The sequence below is a fragment of the Doryrhamphus excisus genome, chromosome 17 (genome assembly GCF_030265055.1).
Source record: "Doryrhamphus excisus isolate RoL2022-K1 chromosome 17, RoL_Dexc_1.0, whole genome shotgun sequence".
Classification (NCBI taxonomy): Eukaryota; Metazoa; Chordata; class Actinopteri; order Syngnathiformes; family Syngnathidae; genus Doryrhamphus; species Doryrhamphus excisus.
This window is the reverse complement of record NC_080482.1, coordinates 14,072,239-14,094,989: the sequence shown is the minus strand read 5'-3', so window position 1 is coordinate 14,094,989 and position 22,751 is coordinate 14,072,239. Positions and strand designations below refer to the sequence as shown.

Sequence of the window (22,751 nt, the reverse complement as noted above, 5' to 3'; positions counted from 1 at the left end):
ACGGCAAATAATAATAACTTAAGAAACCACATATAGTTGGTGGGTAGGCAAAATTATTTTTTTCAGATTAAAATGAAGAAAGCATTATTAGAGCCCTGTAGACATGACAAAACACGACTATAGTCACATTTATACTCTTTTTATTTACAACATATTGCGCAACTGCAGGGTCTTGAGACACATGCTAACTCGCAAACTAGAGAGCTCGCGACCTAAACGGTAGCCTTCAAGTTATTTCCTTTAAACTTAAATAGCCAAAAACTTACCACTTCCACACGGATAGGGAGGATAACTATTAACAGTTATTTAACCTTTAACATGAACATTAATCAAACGTACTAATTTTTTCTGGGTACATGATACCATACAGCATCCATATCAAACTTGCGCAGGCCGCACTAACATTAAACTTTCATATCAAGGCGGGGGCCTCAAACTAGTGTTCTGCAGGCCACATTTGGCCCACGGGCCGCGTGTTTGAGACCCCTGATGTAAAGGAACACAATATATAGTATATCTCAGATATACTGAGATGTTGGTGAGAAGACATGGTGAGAAAACATATTAATATCAACTTCATTTTTGGTAAATCATATTTGTAAGTATCTTTGAGTATTATGACTTTATTACTATAATATTTTGACTTTATTCGCATCATCCATCCATCCACCCATCCATTCATCCATGAATTACTCTTTTCTCTTATACAGTATGTTGACTTTATTCTTATAAAACTACAGCTGTTTTTTCCTTTTTTGTTGTTTCTTTCGACTTTCTTCTTGTAAATTTTCTTTTTGTAATTATGACTTTATATCTAATATTTTTACTTTATTCCCATCATATTCTAACATTTCCCATAACCAAACTTTCCACAAATTATGATTTTTGGGTTGTTTTTTTTTCCAAATATTATGATTTTGAAAAAGTAACGTCTTTCTTACTTACTTTTCTCTCATAATATTTTGTCTTTTTCCTGTTAAAGTATATTTTCACAATGTGCAGCAGACCATCAACAAAACAGCTGCCGTCCAAGAATGGCTGCACTTTGGACACCCCTGCACTAACATATTGGTTTGAGAAGTAACAAAGGTTGGGTTAGTCTTTTCTCCGCCTGTACGCTACGAGTGTATTATGATTCAGCGTGTGTTTGTGGGTTTGCATGGAGAGTGGAAAGGCATCGTCACTCCCTTTTGTGTGTTCGCATCTGTGACAGTCAGTGCGTGCGACAGATTATGCTGGAAGTCAAAAGAGGGACTGAAAAAGAGGGAGGGAAAGAGCGAGAGAGGAAAAACTGGGTCACTGACCCAGGCAGCAGCAAAGTATTATGTTGACATGAAATTACACATTGAGCTGCTTCATGTGCTCGGTTCGTGTCTAGGAGGCACTGGCTTCTTTGGAGTTTTTTCATGTTACTACTGGTTTTAACCAAAAGAAAAGAAGAATAAATCGATTTTATTTTCGACGTTTTATTTTCAGATATTTCTTGGTCTCAAGAGTTCACATTTTCATAAAGTGAAAAACATGTATGTAAGGGGTGGGTGCAGCGCCTCCTCATATGACATTTGGATGTTTTTTATTTTGGGATTAGCAAGAATAATGATGTCGTACACACAGACACGGGTTCTAGAAAGTCATGGTGGATAATAAATAAACATTATATTATTATTATTCGCTACATGCTGACAAACACAAATGATAAAACTCGTGCGTTCAGACAGTAGGCGGAGCTTGCTCAGGAAGCATAGAAGAGGCGCTCATCATCATGAAACATGCAGATTCAGCAAGAAAAATTATATTCGTATTTCTTTTATGTATTATTATTCTTTATTAATATGGGGAGCTGCCTCCCCTGACTGCACTTCGCTAAAAATAAAGAAAAAAAAGGGGGAAAAAAGAAGAGAAAATACATTAAAATATGGAAAAACAAAAATACTGTAAATAGAAGAAAAATTATCATAATAGGTACCCTTTAACATTTTGGTCTGGAGTACCAAGCCACTACCAAGTGGCTGTACCAGGTTGACTGTACCAATGGGGTCCCAATGCCACTAACACTTAACAGGAATATGGTGGCCCTTAAGGAACAAAAAAGGCTCCTATTATTATAAAGAGTAGCCCATAACAGCCAAGAAGTCCATTTTGACATGGGACAATATAGACTGATGAATGGAGGGAGTTCCAAGCTGCTTGTGAATGAGTGAGATGCTTTTTAAGTCATGTTTTGTGTCAAAGGTGTAGGAAAACACATCCAACAATGTGCACACCGGACATTAAAGATGGAGGAAAGCTTAAATCCTTGTCCTCACTCGTCCTATCCTTACCTTTTTTTCCTACCTCCTTGTCTATTCTTCCTCTTCACACCTGTTTAAAAGCAACACAAACTCCACAAGACACTGAAAGGCTTTTATCACTTCATATTCCGTCCCTTTTGGGGCGTTTTTTCTCCCTTCTCCTCCCATGCTGCGACTATCCAACTGGACACAGACACAAACACACACACACGCACACACACATGCGTCAACGACATGTTCTTGACAAGATTGCATCGATAAGGTTAGAAAACACACGCACAAGACATCCATATTTTTCCCACTGGAATATGTTGGCTTTATAATTGTGTAATCATTTTTTGATCATTGGTATAAATGGGAAATGGGAATGGTTGTTTGTCTATATGTGCCCTGTAATTGGCTACCAGTCCAGGGTGTGCCCCACCTCTCGCCGAAAAACAGCTGGGATAGGCTCCAGTGAATCTGCGACCCCAGTAAGCATAAGGAGCATAAAACATGGATGGATGGAACAATAACTACATCACATTTTATGTAAAGGTATATACATTTTGGAAATAGGGTCATTATTTAAAAAAATAATATATAGTCAGAAAGCATTTTTTTTTAGGGCTTTCAAAAATAACATATTAATGCGGGAAGCAATGTATTTCATTAATTACGTTACATTTTTTTGCGTAATTGATGCATGCATGTCATGGAAAGCCACCACTCTATATGACTATATAATAATACTTCCTCGCTAGACAGATTGCGGGATGCTTTCACTGACACCTCGAACATCACAGCGACGTCTTTATTATGCCTGCATTTGTGGTCAAAGTTGGCTCACCAACACCGTGCCCTCTTGCACGAGGTCGCTCCTAAAGACTCCCGCCAGCCTTTTCTAAAAACAGCCAAATAGCACCACTTGTTATTCTTGTTTAAATCACAATTACATGGAAATGGGAATATTTATTTTTTAATACTTTCAACATTTGTACAAATACAATTTGTTTTACTAGTGTCCATTCTCTTTTGCTACTTTGAGTTAACATCAGTGGCAAGCAATTTTTCATTGGGGTGGCCAAGGTGAGACCAGTGCTCACATAGGGGTGGTCATGCACTGGCAATAAGTTGATAGTGTCTAGATGACATTCATAATTATTTATGAATGCTTAGAATAGAATTTATTGTTATTATTTATTATTATTCTAATAATCATAACAGCTGTGTCACACATTCTTGCCTATATGTATTACAAGTTTATTTTTGTAAAATTTTGAAAAAAACTTTTTTCTCATTTTGTTGTCATTTTTGTCTCTCGATATTTTGACTTTATTCTCATAAAATTCCATTTTGTTTCCCTTTTTGCTGTTTTTTTTTTAATTCCAACTAGATCAATTCTCCTTATAAATCAATTATAATATTAGATTATGATTCTAATAATACTATTAGGATTGTAATATAATTATAATACTTCTCATAATTATGACTCCATTTCAATAATATTTTGGCTTTTTCACTTGAAAAAATGACTGACTTAAAAAAATAATTTTTCTTTAATATTTCAGATATATGCGATTAAAATTTCCTCATAATATTATGAAGCTATTCTTGTAAAATTAAAACTTTTTTGTCTTAATATTTGTTTTACTTTATTCTTGTAAAATTAGTACTCATTTTTTTTTTGCTGTATTTTCAGTTTTCTTGTTAAATTCTATTCTATTTTCCATTTCTTCAAAAAGCCAGGGGCCACAAATGGCCCACGGGCTACATTATTATTTTTTTTTATCACCTTCAGTCCTCATCACACAGGAAGTGAAGAGCATGTATAGACGGCTTTGCTAAAAATGGCAGCAAATGGACACTCAGTCGTCTCACAGTGGTGCTGATGACACACGAGGCTCAGGGCTACAGGTAGGCGTGTTTAGCCTCGACCTCCGGAGCACACGTTTAACATGAACAGTCCACACGTGTTTCACAGTTTATGCAGGGAAGGATTGCAGTGCAAGGGAACAGCCTGTACTTGCATGGACACTTCTGTAGGAAACATACGTACATATATATCATCTTTTGCGGGGGTGGGGGTTTAGTCCTCATCACGTCATTGAGATTCGTCAATAATAAGTCATGTTGCTTGCATCCATTAATCTTGTAATATAAAAATACATATTTTTTTGCATTTTACCATGCACCTTATAATGCAGTGCACCTTATGCTGCAGAAAATATGGTAGTTATGCTAGGAAGTTATTCTCAGCTTTGTAATGTACTGGAGGTGAGAAAGTACATTACTATTAGCAACTTCACTCTTTGCTCTTTTTTTCCCAACTTTTGCTATTGTTTCTTTTTAATTTTTTGCCTTTTTACTTTATTGCCATTATACTTTTACTCGATTCCAATAATTCTTCAAAATTGAACATGTAATCATTGGTTGTTTTGCACAATATTATGACTTTCAAAAATGAAAAGAAAGTGAAAAAATGAAAGTCAACTATTTGTCAACTTTATGCTATTCAAGTGTAAACGTTGTTTTTCCCTATAATGTCATAATGTTCTTCTGTTAATGTTCTTCTGTTAATCTCTTATTCTCATCCAATTCTGACCTTTTTTCTCTTGATATTTTGACTTTATTCTTCCAAAATGACTACTGTTTTTAATTTTTTTGTAACTTTTCGTGTAAAATTTGATTTTTAGAAAAACAACCAGAGGATGCAAATTTATTTCCAGAATATTAGGACTTTTCCTCAATCCAATAAAAACGAAATGTTTTTTTGTTTTCCATAAATTTACTTTTTCTTTAAAAGAGAGAATCTTTTAAAAGAGGAGATTAGCACACAAGAGTTGCAATCGAGGTTGCTAAATAAGATGGATTACATGACCCGAAAATTAGAAGTTTGAAAATACAGGGCAGAAACTGGAAGGTGGAAAAGGTGGATCTGCACTTTCAAACCCTAACGCAGGAGAGTAATGAGGACCACCATCAAAAAAGCAAATGAACACTTTCTACATACCTATACTGTATGAAAATAAGAAAGAACATATAAGACTTGTGAAAAAATAAGTTGACTACAATCTTAAGAGTGTGTAAGAAGGAATATTACAGCCAACTATTAGGCAAGCACAAAAACAATATTAGAGCAACCTGGGGCATTCTAAATAATATTATCAGGAAAAGTAACAAGAAGAGAGACTACCCTAATTATTTCATGGTGGGGAAACACCTACAACAATGATATGGATGAGACAGTTGAAAAGTTCAATTACTACTTTGTCAATATTGGTCCTAAACTGGAAGAAGGAATTCTGAAAAAGAGGACAAGGGAGGAAAGGAATGAAGCAATAGAAATGAATCCTAATTCTATGTTTCTGACAGGAAATAATTGTCTGAAAGGAAATAATTGTCAAGAATTGTAAAGAAACATCAACTGATTGTAATTGAATCAAAATGGACACTATAAAAACGGTAATCATTGAGATCGTAGAACCGCTGATGTACATCAGTAATTTATCTTTTCATACCGGATGATTTCCCCAAGAAATGAAAACAGCTAAGGTTGTTCCAATTTTAAAAAATGGTGACAAACACCAATTTACAAACTATCGGCCAGTCTCCTTACTACCACTGTTCTCCAAAATTATTGAGAAGCTATTCAACAACAGGCTGGATAAATTTAGTAATGCAAACAAATTACTATCAGAAAGTATGGATACAGAGTTAACATTTCTACCTCCATGGCACTGATCAAAATTACGGAGGAAATCACTAACGCTATAGATCATAGGAAGTGTGCAGCCGCAGTATTCATGGATCTGACAAAAGCCTTTGATACAATCAATCATGACATCCTAATAACTAAATTAGAAAGGTACGGAATCAGAGGATTAGTTCTAAACTGGGTCAAAAGCTACTTAGCTGACAGGAAACAATACGCAGAGCTAGGAGAATACACATTTGCAAGTTCATATATTACGTGTGGAGTAAGGGGTCAATACTGGGGCCAAAATTGTTCAACTTGTACATCAATGATATCTCCAAAGTCACGAAAGACTTAAATCTGGTATTATTTGCGGATGATACCACTGCCTGCAAAATATGTTCTCAATCAGAAATATACTCCACACTCTTTATTGCTTTCTGGTTCTACCATATCTAACTTACTGTGTGGAAATATGGGCTAATAACTATAAAAGCAATCTTCACTCGCTAAATGTACTGCAAAAAAGGTCAGTAAGGATAATTCATAATGCCGCCTACAGAGAACATACTAACTCCTTATTTCTAAAATCACAAATACTTCAACTTGCTGATATAGTTCATCTTCAAACAGCTAAAATAATGCATAAGGCTAAAAATAACCAATTACCTAAAATGTCATCCAGTACTTCTCTACAAGAGAGGAGAAATATTAAGAACTAAAAAAGAACTAAATTTGAAACTCTTATATGCTAGGACTACGTTAAAAAGACATAGTTTTTCAGTTTGTGGAATCAAACTATGGAATGGATTGAGTAAGGACCTCAAACAATGCACAACAATGAGCCAATTCAAGAAATACATATATATATATATATATATATATATATATATATATATATTGATATATATATATCAATATAGTGATATATATATATATATATATATATATATATATATATATATATATATATATATATATATCACTATATTGACAGTTACTATTGTACCCATTATGTCATATCACAAATACAAAATTAAAAAAATAATTATTATATCAGAAAGGCAGCAAGTGACAGTTATGTGATTGTAAAAGTACCAGATGGAGGGGTAGGATTTAATAAGCTTTGCTTCTTCCTACTCCTTTTTTTTTTGGACATGTGGAACAGTGAACTGATTATGTGATGCACTCAATTGCAACCTGATGCATGTTTAAATGAAATTAAACCATTACCATTACATAAATTATATCACCCAATCATAATATATACCAAACATATGATTGTGTTTCTCCCTGCAGCCTGTCCAGTGGGCTACTTCAAGACAATTCCTGGTTCTGTCTCGTGTTCAGTGTGTCCCCCCAACAGCAGGACCAGCCAGGAGGGGTCCAGCGTGTGCGAATGTCGCAGTGGCTTTTACCGTGCAGCCAACGATGCCAACTCATCCGCCTGCACAAGTGAGCTTTTTCTTGGACAGACTCCAGGACAGTAGACCACGGTGGAGTTGTTCATCATAGACATGCACAGCTTGAGCGCCCATCCATCATCGCTCTCCAAGATATTTCATGATGTGAATGTTAAGGTATCACACCACGCTACCTCTCCACAGCTCCTCCCTCTGCTCCCGTGTCGCCGTCCTGGGAGTATGAGAGCGGCGATGGTGGGGTATCCTTAAGGTGGCGCCCTCCGGTAGACAAGGGGGGCCGCAGCAAAGTGTGGTACGGGGTGGTGTGTCGCATCTGCCCGTCTCCCGCCATCACCAACCCAGCATCCTGCTCCTGGTGCGGCGAGGGCGTCACCTTCAGCCCTGCCCAGACCAACCTCACACAGAGCAGCGTGACCCTGCACAACCTGCTAACCAGAGTCACATATCTCATACAGGTACGATGGGTCTTATGTTTAATACATGGCTGCTTGTGTCATTCAATAATGTCACCGTTGCGCCTCAAAGCATTCAGCGAGCATTCCATCCATTTCATACTTCTGTGGGAGGTAGGACATAGGTTTAAGGGCTGGGGGTTTAAGTTAGTGGTGAGGATGGAATCTTACCGGGGTTCATGTAGTGCAGGGGTGTCGCTTTCCCTCCTGTGAGGCCCACAGAGTGAAAAAAAAGCATGCAGCTTTGCCACTTTGATATTTGGCAGAGCAACACGTGTGCTGTAGCCAAGAACGCCTTTCAATATATTTTGGAGTGAAACTTTTTCTCAGTGTTTGGACTTTGTTCTGGTACTGCTGATTTTTTTCTCTTGTAAATGTTACTGTTGGTCAAAGAAGGAGAGGAGGAAGATGTGCCCATAAGAAGAGGAGTACCAAGAACCTAAAACTGAGAGTTGGGACTTTGAATGTTGGATCTATGAGAGGAAAAGGTAGAGATTTGGATAACAGGCAGATGAGGAAGGTAAGACATACTGTGTGTCCAGGAGACGAGGTGGAAAGGTAGCAAGGCTAGAAGTTGTTCTATCATGATGTACATAGATGCAAAAGGTGGAGAATTTTAAGTACCTGGGGTCAACAGTCCAGAACAATGGAGATTGTGAAAAGGAGGTGAAGAAGCGTGTGGAGGCAGAATGGAACAGGTGTGTCAGGCGTGATGTGTGATAGAAGAGTTTCAGCTAAAATTAAAGGAAAGGTATACAAAACTTTGGTGAGGTGAAAAAATTATTAATTTTGCTGTTTTTTCTTGTTAATATTCTATTGTTATATTCTAAAAAATTCCAAATCGATTTGGAATTTTTTCCACAACCTGATTTTTTTAAAATGACAACTTTATTTTTATTTGTTTCTTTCAGTCACACAAAAATTATATATTTTTTTCTTTAAAATTTCAGCTTCGTCCTACTAAACGTTCTTCATAATATTACAAGGTTATTGTCTTAAAATGACAAATTTTCCTTGTTAGCTTACTAGGGCCATGGAAAAATACAGAAGGCTGCACTTTGAACACTCCTGATGCAACATATGGGGGCATGGCTAAATGTGGTTGGGATTTAGGATCCCGGTAAGGTTAAAATTAAGTGTGGAGGCAGGGGGTGTGCGTATCCCTGTGTGTCCATGATAGATAAAACTTAAACTACGACAGAAATGTTTTGCACATGGTTGAATATTCACTCCTTTTAAAGTTGATAATGTCGTTTAAATGTGTGTTTAAGAAAGCTGAATCCTACTGTGTTCAGTGTTTACATTTCAATAAATATTTGTTTAAACTTGAGACCAGTAATATTTGTTATCATTGTCATTTTTTCATGTAAATTGATGGAGCAAAAGCAGTATCGGCCACAAATATCGGCCCAAGCAAAATCGGCCATCGGCTAAGGGTGATGGAAAAAAATCGGTATTGGCATCGGCCCAAAAAAAACATATCCCTAGTTTGGGATTAAGCTATGACTGAGGGTTCAGGCTAAACATGGGGATTTGGTTTCCATGGGTTCCGTGGGTAAGTTGATGGGTTCCAAAGATGAGAAAATAAGAAGTGTCCCACTTGTGACATGTTTTGCCAGGTGCAAGCCATGAATGAGGTGTCCTCCCTCAGCCCTTTCCCTGCTCGCTATGCAAGCATCAACTTCACGACAAGCCAATCAGGTGAGTTAAAAGACACACTGAAGAGCAGAGGGGATGAAAACGAAGTGGGGGTTGTGATGAAAATGTATTTGAATTTGGGTGTGGGAAAGGTCCACCCTCCTCCTCCTGCTGTTGTCCATGTAGAGAAGCCAGGTTGCAATCAGATGAATGAGATGTTGTTTTCATGTGCATGAACTACCATCCGTGCCCTCTTGTGGGTGCAGCCTGAAATGAACTCTACTTGATCTTCCCCCACAGTTCCCAGTACCGTTCCCATGATGCACCAGCTGAGCCACGCTCCAGACTCCATCACCTTGTCGTGGCCTCAGCCCGACAGACCAAACGGGGACATCTTGGAGTACCAAGTCAGATACTTTGACAAGGTAGCGTCTCGTATGAAAAGCACCAATGTGAAGTTGGTGATGATGGGGATGTCTGCTTGGCTTTGGGACGTCCCATAGGGCTCAGACGTGGACGGTGCAGTCAGTGTGTACAGTGAGACCAACACCTTGAGCATCGGCTCCCTCATCCCTGGATCCATCTACGCCTTCCAGATACGAGCTCGGAATGAGCGGGGTTACGGTCCTTACAGCAACACCATCTATTTCACCACTCTGCCTCTTGGTAGGGACATGGCTTGTCCCACACACTCATTCTCCAGAATTCTATGCAGTGTGGCATTGGTTACTTTCATATACATTCATATCCCCTCATTTGCAATTTCCATAAACCGTATACTCACTCCAGTGGTGTCCAAAGTGCAGCCCGGGAGTCATTTACGACCCATGGCTGTATTTTTTTTTTTTTTGGTCCATGACACATTGTAAAAATATCATGCAACAAAAAAAGTAAATGCCACATGATGGACAAGTGGTTAGCATGTTGGCCACACAGTCAGGAGATGGGGAAGACCTGGACTGGAATCTCCACTTGGGCATGTTTGCATGTTCTCCCCATACATGCGTGGGTCCTGTCTGGGTACTCCGGCTTCCTCCCACATTCCAAAGACATGCATGCTAGGTTAATTGGCGACTCCAAATTTTCCATAGGGATGAATGTGAGTGTGGATGGTTGTTTGTCTATATGTGTTATCCAAAAAAGTAACAGAGTTACTAACTGAGTTACTCCACTACTACAAAAGTAACTAGTTACCAGTAAAAATAACTATTGCATTACTTGGCCCTGCTGCCCCCCCACCCCCCCACCCCACAGCAAAGACGGGTACCATTAATTACAGAGGTTTGAATTTATTGCAGTTGATTGGTGTGTCTGTAGGTTTGAGTTGCTAACACAAGACGTGGACAATGTTTTTTTTCTGAGACACAATGTACATTCGACGTGTACATTTTTACCTTTGACCTCAACAAGGTTAAATTCCATTTGGCAAACGCTGTCTTCTCACTAGAGTCCTCCTCACTCTCCATCTCTCGCTATGTTGTACCTACTACCCGGCACTTTGGATGTGCACTAAACACCCGCCCACCCAAGTTCTCTGATTGGCTGAAGACGCAATATTACTAATCAATCCTCATTGCTTATGTGGTTATCTCACCCCCTCCCTTGTCCTTCTGCAACACTCACACACTCTCACTGCGCTGCAGATTAGTTATGAAGTCGGTAGATATAATACATTTTAGGCGGCTTCAATAACTGTAGTAACAGGGTGTCGAAAATGGTAACCGCATTATGCTGACAGTAAGAGTAATTAGTTAGATTACCCGTTACTGAAAAAAGTATATATAGTTTATTTTAAACGCCGTTATTCCCACCACTGGCACTGCCATTGGCTGGCGACCAGTCCAGGATGTACCCCACCTCTCGCCCAAAGGCAGCTGGGATAGGCTTCAGCATACCCATGGCCCTAATGAGGATAAGTGGCGCAGAAAATGAATGAATGGAAGAAAAGTAAGATAAATAAATAAATAAATAAATATAGATAAATCTGTCAAAATAACAACAATAGAAAGAAGTGCCATAATTTTAGAAGAATTAAAGTCAAAATATGAAAAGAAAAATGTTACGGTAATGAGAAACAAATTTTAGTGGCATAGTGTTGAAATAATGAATTAAAAGACGAAGAAATCGTAACATCATAATATAAAATAGCTGCTATATAATACCTGTTAGCTCATGTAGCCCGGTTCGAAGCACTCCGGGCATGATTAGCCGCCCCCGCCAAGACCCGCTGAGCAGTATGAAAACTATCCCTACCACTAGTCGGTGCATTGACAGGAGGGTACGGACGTTGGTCTTAGGCAGCGGTGTTTCCGTTGCGTGTTGGAATCACACAAGTGATGAGCGTCAAACCTCCACAAGATATTTATTGTTCATTCCAGACAGACTGTAACTGTAGACATGACGTGGAAGCTCGGCTTCCTAATAACAGCTTTCTGGTGCCACTCTGCCACGTCATAGTCTATATAAAATAAGTAAAGGCGTCCACTTACAATGTTTAACACCCCCACTCGACTTTAACTTGTTGCATGAAAATACAAACATTGTCCTGTATACTCTAACACAGGCATATACAAGATGTGAACTTTACATTCTTAAGTGCCAAACATATCTTAAGCAAACATTCTCAGTTTGAACTTTGTTGGTGGCTTTGTCAGCAACCATTTGTTCAGTTGGACAATATTCGAGAATCAATTTACCACAGTTCACGACCTCTCTTATGAAGTGGTATTTGATGTCGATGTGTTCGGACCTTTGCCTGTTTACAGGATTTTTGGCAAGCGCTATTGTGCCTTGGTTGTCTTCGTACACTTTTGTCTGAGCATACTCATATGTCTCCATTCCTTTGAGTAGCTGTTCTAAATACATACACTCCTGTATAGCAGATACTAAGGCAATGTATTCAGCTTCACAGGTAGAGAGTGCAACTGTTGGTTGTTTTCTTGTTTTCCATGAAACAGAGCGCTTCCTTCACTTAGGCTGACACAATAACCTGATGTGCTGTGTCTGTCTGTTTTGTCTGATGCCCAATCCGCATCACTGTACACTCTCAATCCCAGTCTACTTTGGTTGTTTCTTTTAAAGTATAAGCCTTGTTCTGTTGTACCTCCTAGATATCTTAACACATGTTTTACAGTGTTCCAGTGTTCTTCGGTTGGTTCATCAAAATGTTGAGAAAGTTTACTGACCACGAAACTTAAGTCAGGTCTATTGCATGTGGACAGATATATTAAACTTCCCACAGCCTTTCTGTACTTTCTTGAGTTTGCCATTTTGTCAGCATTTTCTGTATATTCCAGTTTTAGTTCACAAGGAGTCTCTCTCGGCTTACAACTTTCCATTTCGAATCTTTCACGTATTTTGTTCACACATCTTTTCTGTGACGTAACAACTTGACCTTCTGTTTGTTCAAAGTCTATTCCCAGAAAATGTTTGAGTTGCCCCAAATCCTTCATTTTGAACTTTTCAGTTAGCATTGCTTTCACATTTGTGAGCACACTGTCACTGTTACCAGCTATGATCAGATCATCAACCCATACGATAAGGATGATCTTTTCCTCATGTTTCTCTTTTGTGTACACACAGTGATAACATGTGTGTCATGTAACATAGCATTCCAATTTCTACCGGATTGTTTAAGACCATATAGAGATTTGTGCAGCTTGTACACAAGATCTTCACCTTTTTCATAACCTTCTGGTTGTGCAACATATAGTTCACAGTCAATCGGAGCATGCAAATATGCTGTTTTTAGGTGGCTGTCTGTACAACATAGATCCACAGCTTATCTGGAAGTTTACTCTCTAACAGTAAGCATCTCGCCATATCATACAGAGTTCGCCAACCTATCTCTGCTGTGCCGTTTTGGGGAGGTGAATAAGGTGCAGACTTTTCATGCCTTATTCTGTATTTTGTTAATAATTCTTGAAACTCGCTGTTCGCAAACTCAGTGCCATTGTCTGAACAGACGCACTTAACTTAAATAAGAGTCTACAAGGAACCTTTTTGTGGCGTGTACTGCATCACTTTTGGATTTAAGGAAGTACACAAACATGGTACCTGAGTAGTCATCCGTAAAGGACTGAGCATATTTGTGACCTTCTATGCTTGGAGTTCGTATGGGACCCGGTAGATCTGTATGTACTAACTGTAAGGGCTTTGAAGCGTTTCTGTGTGGCTCCCTGTTTCTACTTTGTGTGAACTTTCCTTGTGTGCACACGTCACATATCATCTTTATCTTGGTCAATGACGTGCATAGGGTTAATATTCTTGGCTTGCTTCTCTCAGAATAATGTTTTTCAATATTTTCTTCCATCATCTGCAGCTTCATGTCAAATCAGTGACAAGCTTTTATCATCAATCAGTCTGATTAGCTCGGCATAGCAGTCAGCATTCTTTCTTCTGTCTTCTGCTAATAGCTCTACATTCGCTCCACTGGGTGCATGCAGGATAGTTTCCTTCAAATTTAGGATGTGCAAATGACCAAGCAATCTTGTTTCCCAAAGATCATACTCTTCTTTTCCGTTGAAAATGAGCTGTGTCTTTTGTTCGGCTTAATTCTTAGCTCTTTCCTTCGTGTAATACACGGTACTCCTCTTGATATTTTCATTGTTTACTTATCTCTGACTTCCCGTGTAATACTTTGCGGTAAAACTTCGTCACGTTTGGGTAACCCCACCTGGGCCCATAACCTGTTAGGCAGCGGTGTTTCCGTTGCGTGTTGGAGTCACACAAGTGATGAGCGTCAAACCTCCAGAAGATATTTATTGTTCATTCCAGACAGACTGTAACTGTGGACATAACATGGAAGCTCGGCAGCTTTCTGGTGCCACTCCGCCACGTCACTTCCCTGGTGCAGCACCTTACAAAATAAGAGTCTATATAAAGTAAGTAAAGGCGTCCACTTACAACGTTTAACAGTTGGAATTTGGAAAATATGGATCAGAATATAGAAAAGATGGATCAGAAGGTGGAGCAGAAACTGGAACAGATGGATCAGAAAGTGGATCTACACAATCAAACAGGAGATCCAAAAATTGGAAGTGGGGAAGCATTACAGGAGAGTAATGCCACACTGAGGGACACCATCAAAAAAGATAATGAGGAGAAACATAATAAAATTGAGAAGCTGAAAATTACAATCGACGACATGAATCAGAACACAAGGATGAATGACATAATCGTGACAGGGCTGAGGATCAAGGTCTTATGTCAGGTCTTATGAACCAGGCGAAATGGATGTCACTACAGAGCAACAAGTGGTTGGTAGATGTTGACATCCAATCCATCGAGGTCGTCATCATCAAGTACACTAACAGGAAATTCAAGACTGCTGTACTGTAGAAGAGGACTCCTCCATCCCTATGAGACGTCGGGCTGCTCACCTCAATGAAGGTGCACGTGGAGCACGCGCATAGGCTGGCACGTAACCAAACACAAACTTCTCCTCGTGTCCGGACAACGTACGTATTCCCCATGTGTGGACATTTGAGGGTGCAGACACGATGTCCACACACAATCCATACTATGCATATGCAAGACTCACCTCATTGAACCGCGAGACTGTCAGCCTGCTGCTGACGCACACCAGAAAGGACTACTACTTTCTTAAATATTATGTGTGGAGGACCCCAGGGGTCAATACTAGGACCAAAACTGTGCAACTTCTAATCAATGACATCTGCAAAGTCACAAAAGACTTAAAGCTGGTATTATTTGCAGATCATACAACAGCTTTTTGTTCCAGAGGAAGCACAGAAGAAATTATTAAAAAGGTTAGACATGGTCATATTAAAACGGTGGTTTGATAATAACAGATTGCGCTTGAACCTAAGTAAAACTAAAATCATGCTTTTTGGTAATACTAGAAAAAACGCATACGAGAAAATACAAATAGACGGTGTAGACATTGAAATGTTGACGGAAAATGCATTTCTAGGTATCATAATAGATGAAAAAATTATCTGAAACCTCATATTACAAATATTCAACATAAGGTGGCGAAAAATATTTAAATATTGAACAAAGCACAATTTGTTCTCAATCAAAAATCGCTCCACACTCTTTATTGTTCTCTGGTTCTACCATATCTAACCTATTGTGTGGAGATATGGGGTAATAACTATAAAAGCAATCTTCACTCACTAAATGTACTGCAAAAAGATCAGTGACAATCATCCATAATAGAGAACATACAAACGCTTTATTTCTAAAATCACCAATACTAAAACTTGCTGATAGTTAATTTTCAGACAGCTAAAATAATGCAGAAAACTAACACTAACCAATTCCTTTAAAATGCCATCCAAAACGTTTCTACAAGAGAGGAGAAATACGGATCACGAAAGATCTAAATTTAAAACACTTATATGTGAGGACAACTTAAAAAACCACAGCATTTCAGTATGTGGAATCAAACTATGGAATGGCTTGAGTAAGGAACTCAAACAATGCACAAGGATGAGCCAATTCAAGAAACAATAAGGCAAAGAAGGCAATCCGTACACCTCTCAGACATAAGAGGGACATTATCAACAAATATCAACATTTTCACAGAATCCGTGATACAGCATTAAGCTGTGTTATCACCACGTCAGGAATCAATAGTTTGGTATCGACCCGTACCTCTCTGCCCTTTAGTACTGCATGCAATGCAAGTGTCTGGACACTTTCACAATGTGATGCTATGTTGTTAGGTGCTGGCATGCTAATTGCTAGCCCTTTAGCATTTAAGCTAATTTACTAATGTTTAAAAGAAAATACACACATGGCATTATGCAGGGATGTTATGCCTTGGCATCCAAGGGATGCCTTGGCACTTTCGGTACTTGAGGCTCTCTTGCTAGGTGCTAATTAGTTTTTTTGTTGGATGTTTGGTTTTGACTCTATCTTCATCGTCAGAAGGAGGTGTGCGCAGGGCTGTCCCTTCGTTTTAACATACAAGGGTCTAGCAAAATCTACCCCCGTGACCTCAAATGGAGGGGACTCAGTCACTCCATCTTGAGGTAACGGAGTAGTAACCAGCTGTGCTGCTTTTACCTTTAGTTTTTTGCAAATGTGACATCCTGAAAGAATGTGTTTCACAAGCTGTCTCCCTCTGAAAATTCAGTAACATTCTCAGACTTGAATTAAAGTCTCTTACACCAGGATGCATGACCCTGGCGTGACATGGCTGAATCAGTAATTCTGAATGTCCACTTTTGTTGCAGCTGAGGACAGTAAAGTCAGTCCATTCCACCACAGCTGGCTGTCAATTAGTCTCAGCATGGGCTGACCCAGGGTCAGGGTTCATTTTACCAGCACGGTGGAACAACGATCCTGGGTTTGTGAGCCCTTAAATTTCAGCCACTCTGTTGGCTATGAATGGCTTCCACCGCTGGGCTGAGCTGTGGATCCAGTGAAGAGTGATCATCGAGTCCCAGTCCAAGAGTTCAGTGATTTGAGATTTATGTCCCAGTCTTGGTCCAAAATGTGCACCCATGAAGCTCCAAACTTTGGGGCTACAAAACTTGGAACAGTCCCTCCTTGTTTACTTTGTGGTATCAATTGGGAATGGCCACCATGTGGAGAAGTGGTAACTCTGCACAACACACTTCCCATTTTTCCATCAAATCACTGGGTAAGGGTCCATCCCGACTGAGTCCTCTTTCCCACAGCTCTTGGAACAGGCACTTTACCATGATGGTAAAAGGAGTGTGAAATCCAATGGGGTCAAATATCCTGTCTGATGTCTTTACTACACCTCTCTTTGTGTTGTCCTTGTTTTTCAACATGTTCATTAGTCCCTTTGGATCAAATACAAAATCATGGTCCCTGTAAAGTCCATCCAAAAATACACTCAACTGCCACCAGTGAATTTGTCACCTTTTTGGACTTTACTGGTAACTGCCGGCCAGGAGTAGTCTGCACATATTAACACTTGCAACTCTTGGTCGTTAGCAACCTTTAGTGGAAAATCTTCAAGCTGTAGCCCTTGTGCTGCCCTAAGGCAATTTTCTGAATATATAAGTTAATGGGTTTAAATAAGCAATGCTAAGGGTGCGTATTTTGCTAGAAGTGATTAAAAGTTGTTTAGATAAGTAATTCATGGTTTATACAAATTTGTATTAAAAATGTTATCGCCGCGGAACACTTCCGGTTTTCGGAGATGCACTTCCGGTTCACTTCCGGATGTCGCAGGGGAGGAGATCGCTCATTGAGACTGCACGGGAACGTTGTGGATGTCACCCACGTTGAGTTATCACGCACGAATGCCGTGAGTTTGAGTGTATTGTGATTTATTTTGATACATTTGGATATTGTTTTTTGTGATTGATTGGGCTTGGGGCATTTGATAATGTAGCAGCCGCTCAAGATGTTGAGATGCACCTTTTCTGTTGCAGTTTTCACCGCGCACACACACAGACATATCTGTGAAAGAAGACAATTAAACTTTGCAGTGGAACTCCAGGGTCTTCGTTTGTGGTTTAGCTTGGTGTCACCAACATCCCTGTTGAAAACACTACAGTGAAAAGGCACCAATTGAGGATTCTTTGTGGTCGAAATGGCGTCCAGCAACAAGTCCACAAGCAGTTGCAGGACTGGTCGCTCATCGGTATCAGCGCTAAGTGCCGCCCAGGCTCGAGTTAAAGCAGAGGCTGCTAAGGTGAGAGCGTCATATGCTACCAAAGAAGCACATCTGAAAGTGGAGAAAGCTAAACTAGATGCAGAATTACAAGTGTTAACATTACAAATGGAGGCTGATGCTGCCGTGGCTGAAGCACAAGTGCTAGAGGAAGCGGAAGCGATACAAGAGGAGTTCGAGAGTAAAGGATCTTCATCTGAAAAAATAAAATTAGGACATACAAGTGAGTACAGTCTCAAATGGACATCAGGCGCTCACCATGTCCCCATGAAAGACCAACTACCTCTGGCCCACAAGCAAGCTCACCCATCACATTTGTAACGTAGCATCACCCCAATAAAGACTTTAAAGCCGCCACCCATTAGCTCGGAACCAGAACTTACAAAAGAAAATGTTGCTGTGCTAACTAAACGTACTGTGCGTGCTCAACCCAGAGATGGAACAAAACCCAAATTAGAGAAACCAAATACTTACCTCAATCCGTGGAGCTCACCGTTCACGCCTCACTATCGCACCCCAGCCAGCGTCTCCTATCCAGCTGAGCCGTTTGCCCAATATATGACACGACGAGATCTTATCACGTCAAGCCTTTATCAATTTGACGGCAGACCAGAGAATTACAGAGCATGGTACTCATCATTTGCTGGTGCAACAGCCGAGGCCCAACTCAGTCCCAGGAGCTAGATCTCATGACGAAATGGTTAGGAAAGGAGTCAAGCGACCAGGTGACACGCATACGCTCAGTGCACGTCAACAACCCCACATTAGCTTTGCACAAGGCATGGGAGAGACTCAGTGAATGCTATGCAGCACCCGAAGTAATCGAGAGGTCATTCTTCCAACGATTGGACAGTTTTCCAAGAAACTCAATTAAAGATCCTGCCCAGCTGCGTGAACTAGGGGACCTGCTCCAAGAGATTCAAGGCGCCACGGAAGACGGATACCTTCCAGGCCTGCTCCTTTTGGACACTTCTCGTGGAATTGGTCCAATTGTGGACAAACTCCCATATGGAATGCAGGAGAAGTGGACGGCACATGGCTTCCAGTATAAGGAGGAAAATCAAGGCCATTTCCCACCTTTCGAGCATTTTTGCAATTTCATATGCAAAGAAGCTAAGAAACGCAACGACCCAAGTTTCAACCAACAAAACAGCCAAACGCTCTTAAAACCAGAAAAACTCAATCTCAGGAATCTAAACACAACCAAGCCGATCACCGTTCACAAAACCGATGTTTTACCTCCCAACAAGGACTTCAACAGGAGTTGCCCACTTCATAACAAGCCACACCCACTCAACAAATGCAGGACGTTTAGGAACAAATCACTCGACGAAAGAAAGGCCTTTCTCAAGGAGAAAGGAATATGTTACAGATGCTGCTCCTCAGACACTAATCTTGCTAAGGACTGTAAATCTACAGTAAAGTGCTCTGAATGCAATAGCACAAGCCATGACACGGTAATGCACTATGGTCCTCCACCACAGGCCAACAAGGCTCCCCTACCTGCAAAGGAAGATGGCGGGGAGCGAGAAAACAACACAGACACAGTCGATGTTGCTACAAGCTGCACAGAAGTTTGTGGTCCAGGTCAGTGGGGTCGTTCATGTTCGAAGATATGTCTTGCATGTGTGTACCCTAAAGGTCACAAGGATAGGGCTATCAAAGCTTATGTAATATTAGACGATCAGAGCAATCGCTCCTTAGCCAGGCCGGAGTTCTTTGAACTTTTTCATGTTAAAGACGAACCTATTCCCTACAACCTTAGAACATGCTCCGGGTTTGTAGAAGCATGGGGCAAAGTGGCTAAAGGTTTTCAGCTTGAGTCACTAGACGGTCATTCCCCTACCCCCGCTTATCGAGTATCAGGAAATACCCAACAACTGGAGCGAAATGCCAACACTTAGTGCAGTGCTACACCAGCCACACCTCCAGGCCTTAGCAAAGTGCATCCCAGAATTAGACCCGCGTGCTGAAATACTCCTACTACTCGGACGCGATGTTTTACGGGCACACAAGGTTAGGCAGAGAGTCAATGGCCCCCATAACGCACCCTTCGCCCAACGCTTGGATCTGGGGTGGGTCGTAGTCGGGGAGGTCTGTCTGGGCAATGTTCATAGGCCAACCGTCAGCACTCTCAAAACAGTAATCCTAGAAAATGGCCGCCCAACAGTTTTTGAACCATGCGACAGTCTTCGGCAGCTCAAAGAAATGCCACACCCAAACAGGCCGGGGAAATCACCGGAACAGACCCTGGGTCAGTCAGTCTTTAACCAGACAGAAGATGACAATTAACCAGTGCTCTCAATACAGGACATCGTCTTCTTGAAAATTATGGACAGTGCTATGTGCAGAGATGAAGACAACAGTTGGGTTGCTCCACTGCCATTTAAAGAACCCCGCCAGCAACTCCCTAACAATAGAGAACAGGCAGTTAGTAGGTTCTCATTCCTAAAAACTTAGACAGGAAACCTGAGATGCAGGAGCAATATGTGAGGTTCATGGGAAAGATTTTCTCCAATGGCCATGCCGAAGTGGCACCCCCTCTAAAACAAGCAGAAGAGTGTTGGTATCTTCCGACATTCGGCGTGTACCACCCACAAAAGCCCAGCCAAATCAGGGTTGTTTTCGATCTAGTGCCCTGTACTCTGGCGTCTCACTCAACAATGTCCTCCTCACTGGGCCCGACCTAAATAACACGCTCATTGGAGTTCTTCTCCGCTTCAGGACAGAAAGCATCGCTGTCATGGCAGATATACAGCAAATGTTTCATTGTCTTATGGTGTGTGAGGACCACCGCAACTTTCTTCGTTTCCTGTGGCATAAGGACAATGATATAAGCAAGGAAGTGATTGACTACCGGATGAAAGTCCACGTATTTGGGAACTCACCATCCCCTGCTGTCGCTGTATACGGACTGCGCAAAGCCATCAGAGCAGGTGCAAAGGAATATGGAGCAGATACAGTCACATTTGTGGAGAGGCACTTCTATGTGGACGATGGCTTGGTCTCCATGCCCTCATCAGCTGAAGCTATAGACTTGCTCCAAAGAACACAAGCCTCAGTCGCTGAATCCAATCTGCGCCTGCATAAGTTTGCTTCTAACTCCCAGGCAGTTATGCAGGCCTTTCACCCCGAAGACTGTGCTCCACTTGTCAAAGACTTGGATCTAAGTGGTGAAGAAACGCAACCACAGCGGAGCCTAGGCCTCATTTGGGAAGTAAAGACACATTCACTTACTCCGTAGCCATCACGGACAAACCATTCACTAGGCGTGGTGTCCTGTCTTCAGTTAATAGTGTTTATGATCCTCTGGGCCCATTAGCACCGGTCACAATCAGAGGAAGAGCTCTGCTCAGAGAGCTCACCTCAGGAGGTTCAGACTGGGACACACCTCTTCCGGCGGACAACTAAGCAAATGGGAAACATGGAGAGACTCCCTTCAGGACTTAAAAGAACTGCATGTTCCCAGACCCTACACATCGACCTCTCTAAGTAAAGCAATGCACAAGGAGCTTTGTCTATTTTCGGACACTTCAGCCAAGGCGATAGAAGCTGTGGCCTTCCTCAGAGCAGTTCAAACAGATGGCAAAGTGCAGGTCGGATTCATAATGGGCAAGGCAAAACTCGCCCCCCTTTCAGAACCCACAATCCCAAGACTGGAATTGTGTGCAGCCGTCTTGGCAGTAGAAATGGCTGATCTCATTCTGGACGAGCTGGACTTACATTTTGATGCAGTGCGATTTTATACAGACAGCAAGGTAGTACTGGGCTACATCTGTAACAAGTCAAAAAGAGTCCTCACATATGTCCACAACAGAGTGCAGCGCATTCGCCTGTCCTCAAAGCCCGAACAGTGGTACTATGTGCGCACGGAGGAGAACCCAGTGGACCATGCATCAAGGTCGCTGGCAGCAGCTCAACTCCATCAGTCCACCTGGCTCACCGGACCATCCTTCATTCATCGTCCTCCTGCTGCAGTAAGTGGAATGTTTCACTTGATTGAACCAGACAAAGATTCCGAAATCAGGCCACAAGTCAAAACTTGCGCTACTTACCTCCAAGTACTCAGCGGTAAACGCTTTGAGCGCTTTTCCACATACAAGTCCTTAGTCAGAGCAATAGCAAATCTCATCCACTTTACAAAATCCTTCAATGGCACGAACCCCAACAGTAAATGCAAAGGCTGGCACAAATGCCACCTGGTTCGTACACCAGAGGAGATGGCTCAGGCAAAAAATGTCGTCCTCAAAGAGACGCAAAAGGCCCACTTTGAAAAAGAACTTCATGCCCTTAATTCCAGCAAGCCTATCCCAAGACAGAGCCCCCTGCAAAAGCTCAGCCCAATCTTGCAAGATGGTCTCATTTTCGTGGGAGGTCAACTCAGACACTCTGAGATCGAAAATATTGAAAAGAGCCCAGTAATTCTCCTAAAAAACAGTCATGTCTCCCTTCTGCTCACTCGTCACCACCATGAGTTAGTGAAGCACCAGGGTCGCCACCTGACGGAAGGAGCAATCAGAGCTGCAGGCCTTTGGCTTTTAGGTGGCAAAGGACTCGTCAACTCAGTAATCCATAAATGTATTACATGCCGCAAACTACGTGGAAAGCAGGAACAGCAGCGTATGGCAGATCTACCACCTGAACGCCTCA

General features: G+C 41.1%; 1 protein-coding gene across 4 annotated transcripts in view; it reads left to right on the top strand.

Moving 5' to 3' along the window:
* ephb6 (eph receptor B6) overlaps nucleotides 1-22,751 on the top strand; it is a 91,209-nt gene that overhangs the window by 37,297 nt on the left and 31,161 nt on the right. For all 4 annotated transcript variants that reach the window (XM_058054176.1, XM_058054177.1, XM_058054174.1 and 1 more), the window contains 5 exons: nucleotides 7,267-7,422; nucleotides 7,575-7,846; nucleotides 9,463-9,544; nucleotides 9,782-9,906; nucleotides 9,985-10,147. In XM_058054176.1, coding sequence (XP_057910159.1) covers nucleotides 7,267-7,422; nucleotides 7,575-7,846; nucleotides 9,463-9,544; nucleotides 9,782-9,906; nucleotides 9,985-10,147 — 798 coding nt within the window. The remainder of the gene's footprint in view (nucleotides 1-7,266; nucleotides 7,423-7,574; nucleotides 7,847-9,462; nucleotides 9,545-9,781; nucleotides 9,907-9,984; nucleotides 10,148-22,751) is intronic.